Source organism: Populus alba, chromosome 5 (assembly GCF_005239225.2).
Source record: "Populus alba chromosome 5, ASM523922v2, whole genome shotgun sequence".
Lineage (NCBI taxonomy): Eukaryota > Viridiplantae > Streptophyta > Magnoliopsida > Malpighiales > Salicaceae > Populus > Populus alba.
In genome coordinates this window covers 7,933,648-7,944,234 of record NC_133288.1, presented here as the reverse complement: position 1 = coordinate 7,944,234, position 10,587 = coordinate 7,933,648, and the positions used below count along the sequence as shown (strand labels likewise).

The 10,587-nt window shown below is 29.2% G+C and overlaps 1 protein-coding gene across 1 annotated transcript; it reads left to right on the top strand.

Moving 5' to 3' along the window:
- The first annotated feature begins 5,164 nt into the window (after nucleotides 1-5,164).
- Nucleotides 5,165-6,175, top strand: LOC118057854 (RING-H2 finger protein ATL8). Its single transcript, XM_035070568.2, has one exon. It carries the CDS (start codon nucleotides 5,411-5,413, stop codon nucleotides 6,014-6,016), a length of 606 nt encoding a protein of 201 aa, XP_034926459.1. The 5' UTR covers nucleotides 5,165-5,410; the 3' UTR covers nucleotides 6,017-6,175.
- Nucleotides 6,176-10,587: the final 4,412 nt, after the last annotated feature.

The following is a 10,587-nucleotide window of genomic DNA, read 5'->3' as shown; positions in this document are numbered from 1 at the left end:
CTCGTGATCTTAGATAGTAACTAAATTGGAAGCACTGTATTTGGAAAGTAAATATTTGAAAAATCTAAAGTTTTGGTTAACTCGGGTAAAATTCAGTTAAAACTTGTTTACTATTTTCTTTTTTTTTTTAAAAAATAATATCATTTTTTTTAATAAAACAAAAAGATATAGTTGACTTGGGTTCATTTGAGTCAACCCACTCGACCCATGACCCTATAATTGTCTCGGATTGACTCTTGAGTAGGGTCTATACACTGGGAAAAATTAAGGAGACCAAATCCCAATAACAAAAATATCAAATTATAAAATAAAAAAAATAAAGGATAAAAAATAGCAATTAAGAGAATAAAAACCTCATTTGAAAAAACAAATTGAGAGGATAAAATAAAATTTTGAATTGAAGGGAAAAATTAAAAAAATATTAATTAACAAATGAATTGAAAATAAAAAAAAAATAAAAATCAAGAGAATGAGGACCACATTAAAAAAAAAAACATAAAAAATAAAGATTATGGATCTAAGAATGAAATTGAAAATAAATTAAAATTTGATAAACAAGCTAAGAATCAAAATTGAAAATCAAAATATTGAGGGCTAAACCTTAAATATATAAAAAAAATATTGAATTGGACGGAAAAAATTTAAAAGAAACATCAAATTCACAAAAAAAATCCAAAAAAAAAAACTAAAAAAACTAATTTCCCATTAACTCAATGATGATTGATGAAATTTTTAAAAATAACTGAAGCCAACCCAATCCAACCTTCAGAATTTGTAACACGGATTATAAGGCCATATCGCAACATAAATGGCAAACCCAAAAAAATAAAAATATAAAATTCTAAACCAACTAAAATAGTTAGGGATAAACTTGAAAAAAAACAAAAATGATTTAAAAAATATAGATTTGGAAGAAAAAGGAACCAAATATGACACATAAAAATTAAAACCAAATCATAAGAGATGAAAATTAAAAACAATTTCAATCAATAAAAGGATAAGAACAACTAAAACTAATAATCAAATAATCAAAGGGTCAACTATATTTGATATAAAAATAAAATGTCAATGGATGAAATCAAAAGACAAATTAATTTAATAAATGATTCAAGACCAAAAACATCACAATTAAAAAAATAAAGACAAAATCTAATATAAAAACAAAATGTAAATGGATGAAATTGAAAAACATTAACTTAATAAACGATCCTAGACTAAATACATTGCACTTAAAAGAATGAAAACTAAAGCTAATATAAAAATAAAGTATCAACATATGAAATTAAAAAAACAAATTAACTCAATAGATGTTTTAAGACAAAATACATTGCAATAAAAAGAATAAAGACCTAATTTAACTTAACAAACAAATAACTAGATTTTCTTGTTATTTTACAATGGCCAGATTTCTAGGAGGAGAGAGGAAAAAGAAGGAGGAAGGGAAAAACTCCTTGATTAAGCTCCTCCACATGCTGTCGGAGAACACATGCCTCATCACCATGATAGAGGGTAGTGAATTGCATTGAATGTCGCCTTGAAAGGCGGTATTCGGTGTTGTGTAGCGCACGTGTCATCTATAGAGCGTGGGCGATGCCAGCCACTTTTGAATTTTAATACACACAAGCTAAATCATCCTTAACTCCACATGAGAATTACAAAAAAAAAAAAAAAAAAAAACCCATAGCATAAAACCTGAAATGACCTTATATTCATAATAAAAAGAGTTTATTTTTTAGAGGCATTTAAATAATTGACATGCACAAAAATAAATATAAAAAACCTGAAAAGTCCCTGAACCAAAAAAAAAACTTTTTTTTAATAGTCATTTGTTAATTATACTGTAAAAAAATATAAAAGTAATAATTAACATAATTATTAACAAGCCTCATGAAAAAAAAACTCATATACCGCTAAACCAAGCTTGCCCACTGAGAACATTATACTAGTTTTAATATGGATTGTACCGTGTAGAATCTACAATAAAACGCTGATATGTTTTAATTTTTTTTTTTTGGTAATTCATGTCTTCGCGTATCAATCACAATTCATAACTCTCTTTATATATATATTAAAAAATTACAAACAAAAGTGCTTTTACCACGCTACGCTAGACAAGACTGTCTGATCACTATCCCCTATAATCCTAAAGCTGAACTCAATTGATCTGAGCCGCATTTTCTTTTCCTTTTTCTTTACTTGTATTATAATCCTTCACCAATAATTAGAACATGACAGCCCATGTTCCCTCTACTTTATTAAGTTTTTTTTTAAAGACTTCTCAATCCATGTTCACAGATGGTACGGTTCTATGGTACTTTCTGTATTTCTTCTCTAACCAAATAGAAAAAATTATTCTTTCTGTTTTACATTAGATATTACACATAATTTTAGTTGAAATTTTAAATTTGTAAGAATAAAACGCTACCAAATAAATAAATGTTAGCAAGAATCTTGAGGAATAATAGCTCTTTAAAGTTTATATAATTATTAATTTCAGTATAATTAATAAAAAAAAAGTAAATATAAGCTCATGTGAACACCAGATTAATTAAAAAAATAAAAGTTAGTATCTGTTTTGAGGGTACCGTACCATAGGATTTAATTCCAAGATGACAAGACACAAACTAATCAGCTTTTACCTTCCACAGACGGAACTGGGGGTGCTATTTCAAATTTATAAAGCTACTTACTATCTTTTGAATCGATATGCACGTGGCAGCCGTTACCTATCAAGATGGTATTGGTCATGTCACACACTAAGGTCTCTTGCATCCTTGTCAATTTTTGACTTGACATCCACCTTAATTATGAGCATAATTACTGTTATTTTTTTTTATTTACAAATATATTATAATAATATATTTTTTTTATTTTTTAAAATTTAATTTTTACACCAACAAATCAAAACCATCTAAAAACATTTATCAATTGAAAAAACAAACAGAGCAACATCTTTATTAAATTAATATATATATAAAAAAGAGATTCTTCAAATAATCAATATATTCATATCACCACAAGATATATAGCAAGGCGATACTGACCTGATCACGACTCTTCATTAGAAGTGCGTGTTTGAGGTACAGACATAGTTATTATTTTTTTTATAATATAATTTATTTAAAGCATAAATCACAGCTATCTAAAAATAAAGATACATGTTTTTTTATTGTTTATTTTTGTGTGTTCTAACAATAAAAACCCAACCGCACCTCTGTCGTAAACAAACCTCCGCCAATAATTATGAAGTTTTGGCACATGTTCTTACCATGATATCCACCGACTATTGTTTGCTAGACATTGCACATGTTTAGCAAGGCTATTTCTGGCAGTAGCCTTGAACTTTAACATTATCCGTTTTCTTTCAATCTCATTAATTGAATGCCAGAAGAAACCAGGAAATAACTGTGCTTCTTCGGTCCTAAAATTAGGTATAATTAGAAGACCTCATTGCCTTCTTTTTTATTATGAAAAATATTTACTTTGCATTTCTCATGCTTTCTTTATTGTTTTGAGCCTACACTCCACCCCATGAAATCAAAGTTTTTTAAAATAAAGTAGTCTAGTAATAAAAATTTAAAATTAAAAAAATTATTTTTTCTATAATCTCAAGTTTGAACCCTACAATGGTTAATATGATAACTATTAGAGGTTTATATGATCATTAATTTCAAGACCTATAAAATTACTCGAGATGCATATAAGCTAATTCGAACATCCATGTTATTAAAAAAAACTTTAAAAACACAATTAGATAGGGCTCTCCCAACACCTTAAACTAATTAAATAAGGATGCATGGATTTTCTATCAAGAGATTGGCTGATAGATACATTTGCTTTTTTGGGATTAATGAGAATTCCTTCACCAAAGTAATGTGAATGCAGAATTGCATTAGTAATCTTTAGGACTTTCCCCCCTTTTCTTTTCTTTGAATAAGGATCATATGATTCACTGACTGCCTGTTAATGTGTTATAATTTTGATTACATTATACCTTTTTAACTTAAAATAGTAGAAGTGGAAGGGTATTTGGAGTGGCGTTCCAACTGAAGTTTTTTTTTTTTTTTTTTTTTTTTAAATATATATTTTTTTCAGATTAATTTTATGTTTTTTGAATCATTGATGTGTTAATATTAAAATAGATTTTAAAAAATTAAAAATATATTTTAATACACTTTCAAACCAAAAATATTTTGAAAATAACTATTATCTCTAACACCCAAAAAAAAAAATCAAAAAGAAAAATAGCTGCTAATATGTATCAGTTTAATATGTATCAGTTAACCGAAACAACATTTTACATTTTCGGCTCATTTAACCTTATCTGCAAAGATAAAATTTTTCTTCTAATGGCAAGATTAAATTTAGGCTTTTTCTTGTTAAAAGTAAGATAATTCCAGTGATCAACAACAGCAACAATGACATTAATAAAATAATGTCATATGCTCCTCAATATAAAAAATCATCTTCATTGCAATTAGTGAAAAACAAGCTAACTACATCATAATTATAAAAATTAAAAAATACTGATTTTTTTTAATCTCCCCCCCCTAAAAAAAAATAAAAAAAGAATTTAACAACCTCTCCCACGCTATACTTAAAATTTACTTACTTAAATTAACTATATGAAATCCTCCTCCTCATCATCATCATCGAGCTTTTTACTCCTTAAACTTACTTCATAATATATGAATTATCCTCCAATATTTCATTTAGAGCTTAAATGAATTTTTATTCTTGTATTACAATCTATTTTTTTAAATAATTTTTAAAATTGTTTTTTGTTTGAAAAAAATATTAAATTAATATATTTTTTTAGATAATTTAATATAATTTTAATATACTAAAATAAAAAAATATATATTTTAAAAAATACTCTATACTCCAATACTAAACCAACATTAGATTTAAACAGAAAATGAAATGAAAAATTTGAGATGTATCAATTCAATTGAATTAAAATTAGACTATAATTGAAAATCAAACAATATTCCAACAATTAAAACAAACAAAAAAGAAGAAAATCTTAATGACTTAAATTATTATGATTATTATTATTATAAGGGATAAAACAAATTGGTCCAACCAAGAAATTGCAGGGTATCTTATCCATAATAATAATAATAATAATAATAATAATAATAATAATAAGAAGGAGGACCTGCCCACTACTTTCCATTGACTCTGTAATTACTCCCATCCCCCCTTTCATTACATTCTCTACTCTCCCCATGGGAACTGAAACTGCCTACCAATCTTTGAATCTCTTAAAAACCCCAGCCCACCCCTCTCTTTGTTTATAAAAACAAGAACCTCCTCCAAGAATTCAATTCTTGATATCTCCATTTACTTCATCAACATTCCAACAACTCAACATCCCGATCCTTGCTCTGCTCCACTGCAATCATTCATGCCTCGCTTTACCAGAATACTCAACACCAAGGCGGCTGAGCCACCAGCGGCGGCGAACCTGGAGTCCGACTTTGTCGTTATATTAGCAGCTCTTTTATGTGCATTGATATGTGTGGTGGGCCTCATAGCGGCGGCTCGCTGTGCCTGGCTCCGCCGTGTCACCGGTGGCGCCTCCAGGGGGCCACCTCCTCAGGCCAAAGCTAACAAGGGTGTGAAGAAGAAGAACCTCCAGCTTCTCCCCAGGTTCACTTACTCTGCCGGAGGTGGTGGCGCCGCCGCCACCAGTTTTGGAACAACAGAGTGTGCAATCTGCTTAGGTGAGTTTGTTGAAGGAGATGAAGTGAGGGTTTTGCCTCAGTGTGGACATGGATTCCATGTTGGATGCATTGACAGATGGCTCGGGTCTCATTCCTCTTGCCCCTCTTGCCGTCAAATTTTGGTGGTGGCTAGGTGTCAGAAATGTGGTCAGTTTCCTGCTTCCACCTCCTCCTCCTCTTGTGGTGGTGGAAATGCCACTGAGGTTGAGTTGAGCACTAGAGAAGATTGCAATGCCAATAATAGTAATATAAATTGTGCCCATGATGCAGGCGCCTTCTTGCCTTGACAAATAGAGAGAACAACTTAGGGTTGTACTGTGAAGCTGCTTAGCATAACCAAATTACAGATCGTAAGCTCTGTGTGTGTGTGTGTGTGTATATATCAGCGAATTTTAATTTGCTATATCATTTAGTGCCTTTTTTGAATTTGAAGGCTAATTTATCTCTCTCCATGTCTCCATTTTTAGCATTGAATATATATATATATGAAGTCTCCAGTTTGAACCTCCGGGCCAGTTGTTGCACAACAGGATTAAGCTCTTACCAGGTTAGATCTTAAGCATGGCTGGTTTCAGGATTAGGTTCTGGGCATTGTCATCCGTATCGAGGCCGATGAGACACCGATTTGATTTTGGACTAAACATTCGTTAGTTTTATAATCTCTCATTAGCTCTTTAATCACCCTTTTGATTGTCTTTGCGGCTGGATCTGAACTTCCACTGGCAATGAAGGAGAGGCACTTTAAAGTCAATTTTTTCACACTTTAGCTTTTGAAGATTCATTTTCTATCAAGAAAACTTACAAGGGGTCATTGACATTTGATACCCACCCTCCACTTCTGCTTAAATTATAGCATAAATCAAGATTCGAGCTTGTTCAATCATCCAGCATCTACATATTCTTTTTGAATAATGTTCTCTTTGCGTTGTAATTTCTAAACCTTGCAGTAATCGCAATTTCTTTATAAATTATTTCCCTCTCGATCCATTACCTGTTTGCCATCTATTTTGAATTCCAATTTCTTCAACTCCCAACTCGGTTTCTCTGCGTATGGCATCACATCACAAAAATAGTAAATTAGCACGCAAGAAAAATCAGGAGAAGAGAGAGAGAGCATAAAAATAGATGCCTTGGCCATTATCTTTGAGTCTTATCCAATCTAATGAATCCAAGGTTGGAAAGTGGTGATATTCCAAAAGAGGATCGAGAAGGGTGACTGTTCTTTATCCTACAGAAAGCACACCATTTACAATAAATCCGAGGTTATCCTTGTAGGAAAAGGATTGTAAATATCTCATACATCAGAGTTGAAAGGGATAAGCAATGTCTTTTTTTTTTTTTCCGCCCAAGCATAATTGCAAAGCACTAAAGGGACAAGCAACAGCCGCCTAGACAATGAAGCGAGCATGGAAGGATACAGTGAACTCACTTGCTTATGCCACCAGCCTTCCACATCTGTATAGTTTCCGCTTTTTTGGCTCCATTTTGAATGTGTGTAAAAGTGGGATAAATGTTTTTTAAAATATTTTTTGTTTAGATATTTATCAAAATAATATATAATTTTATTTTTTAAAATTTATTTTTAACTTCAAGATGATAAAAAAACATAAAAAATAATTTAAAACTATTTTTTTAAAGCACAATTAAACCGTAATGCCAAATAAAATCTTAATAACTATATAAACTTACCTTAATTTTCCCTAAAATCTATCCAAATAAGAAAATGCCATCTCTTCATGCAACTTCTCACTGGCTTGCCTTCCTTATTGAGTGCGAATAAGCTTCTAACTTTTAAACGTCTCAACACAAATTTCAGCCTAACATAGGTATGATATGCAAATGAAATTGAAGGAGTTGAAGTGAACTTGTTCCATGGTCAAAAAGTTAGTCTCCATCAACAAAATAAAGAGTTCCATTCCTAGAATAACAAGACTTCTACAACTATGCGGAGATCATCTAATATTCAACATCTAAACCGAGGTTGTCAATTCTATTATGATTAGTGTTCTATTTTTTCTTATTCCAGTTTTAGAGCATTTCAATATTCTATTATGAGATCTTGTGTTGTGTGTGGGACACACACACAATTCAAAATACTAATTCAACATACATTATTGTAATTCAAATATAAAAATAAATTAACTTCAAATTATACAATACAAACATAATGTAAACATCTAAACATAATTTTTAATTTTAAAACATTTCTAAATAGTCAAGATTAAAAAAGAACTTTAACTTAAAATAATTCAACATTAATAAAATGCCAAAATATTGAGAAATTAAAATGTTTTAACACAAAAGAAGTATAAATCAAATATTATCTCCATCATTAACATAGAAATAAGGATCTTGATCTTGTGGTGGTATGTAGGGAAAATCATTAAATAGACATTCTAGCAAATGGTCATTTCCACTCAGTTCATCACACCATCAAAATGTATATATTTATCCTCTAAAGTCAAAATAAATAAAGGTGCCTCAATAGTCTCCTAACTAAAATCCTCCCCATCAAGAAGGTTAGGTTATTCACAAATTCACTCATTCAATAATTCAATGTTATCAAGGCTAAGAAAATCCAAAACATCTTTTATTTTGCTCAAATTCCCACAAGGTACAAACATGAAAGAAAATAACATGAATATAACTATATATATATTAATGATAAATTCAATTTTTTAAAAAAATAATTCCAATGCTAATGAAAATACTAATAATTATTTTTAATATTATTTATACGAATCAGTGAGCATCCCCAAAGTATCCATTAAAAGGCACCAATATGCATATTATAAGGTCTGAAACTAAGAGGATTCAAGAGGGATTGATTATGGATATTTGGGTTAACAAGTTACAAATTTTCTAGACTATACCTTTATGTATTGTTTAGACCATATCTTGACCTATAAGTGAAATTTTTCTACAATTCTAGTTGAGTTAGAAACTAAACATCTCAAGATTTCTATGCATTTATGATAATCCCAATAATTCATTCAAATGAGAAAAAAACGACATGTTTGAAGTTAGGTCAAAAGTTGTTGTATATATTTTTGCTATTTGTTTTCTTATGATTTGTGAACTTCTTATTTAGTAAGAATTTTTTTTCTATAAAAAAAATATAGGTGGAGACAATTGGGATTATTTTAGTAAGGGTTTCCATGTCAACAACTTGTATTTTCTTTTGTTTTGTAGATTTTCCTCATTGACAAGGTATATGCATCATTTAAGGACATTAAAGGCGGTTTTGGACTTATATTCTCCAATGCATAATTTTACTCTTAAAAGTATATTTTTTTATCCAACTATTGGATCGAGCTAAATTTTTTTTAAATAGTTTTAAAAGCCTGTTTTTATATAGAGTTAAAATTTCATAGTAATCGAACATTGAGAAGACCTTATGATAATGTCTAGAAGCTATTATGTGAGAGTTGTATTAGTTTTCTAGTTAATTTATGATTCTTTTTTCTATTTTATTTAGAACTCTTTTATTATTTTTGTCAACATTATTTAGGGTGTTTTTACTTATTATAAATAGAGTTATTTATCTTGTATTTAATTTTTATTTAATTTTTATTTTTACAGAATTTGATTTCAAAATAATCTATTGTGTGATTATGAAAGGATTCTCTTAATTTAGTTCTTCATTGAGCTACTCTGACTTATCAAAGAATTAACCAAGCTTCGTGGTGTCTTTTAAACTTCTCGTTTACATCTCTTTATAGGCATTGTGTGGGGGCTTAATTTCTATAGTTCTTGTGCCTCAATACAGATAATCCTTATATCAAACTCAATCACAAGCCTGAATGTAGCTTACTTAGAAAAAATAGATTTGACTTTGGGTTTTTGGATCTTTATATCCTTGAGGTTCACATCAAATGGTATTAGAGCGAGGCTTTAAATCATGTTATATCCCTTTTATCTTCAGTTTTTCACATAGTTTATTGTTACAGAGTTCTTTATTTTTTTAAAAAACTAGTTGCAGCATCAAGTTAAAAAAAAATTATTTGTGATCTTGATTAAATAAAGTTTTATAAAAGAAAGAATAAAGAAAAATCACAAGAAAAATAAATTTTTAGGGTTTGTCGCAAATCTTGATTTAAGAAATATAGAATTCAACCACTTTTGATTTAAATCTAAAAGCAATATTAATTCTTGGGGTTTGTTGGAGATAAATTTTGATTTGAGATATTTAAGTTTATTTGGTTGGTCTTTCTTGAATTTTTTTTTTTAAAAGGTAGTTTTTGCATTTTTTTTTTAGTTTCCGCTATATATATATATAATGCTTTTGTTATTTTTATATACACCATTAGTTTCTTAATTTTCATAATCTTTTTTTTTTATGTCTTCATATCATTTATATTTTGCACGAATTCTTATTGATATTTTTTATTTCATATTCCTAGTTTTGTATTGATAGTTTTTATTTTTTATTGTTTATTGAGTCTTTATATTATTTGATTACGCCATTAAGATATTAATTTTATTTTTTTGTGAACTAGTTCTTTAAATAACTAAAATCTTTAGACTTAAGTGGTAAAAGATGAATGTGAGCATATTAGAGTGAAAATCCAAAGATTTACGTGAAATATGAGAGAAGTAAGATCTATTGAGTATAAACACATGAGGGAGTGTGTATATGTGTGTGTGTTGCTACTAACTTATTTTTTAACTCTTGACGATGTCAACTAAGAGTAGATCACCATCACTAAAAGATAGGAATAATCATGAACGAGGTTATTTGACCATGCAATAATAATTGGAGTTAATTCACTTAAGTGGGATGACTGGTTTGAAAACTTAAGTGGCTAGTCTTTAAGATGGGTACTCAGACCAAAGAGGTTTGAAAGGAAGAAGATCT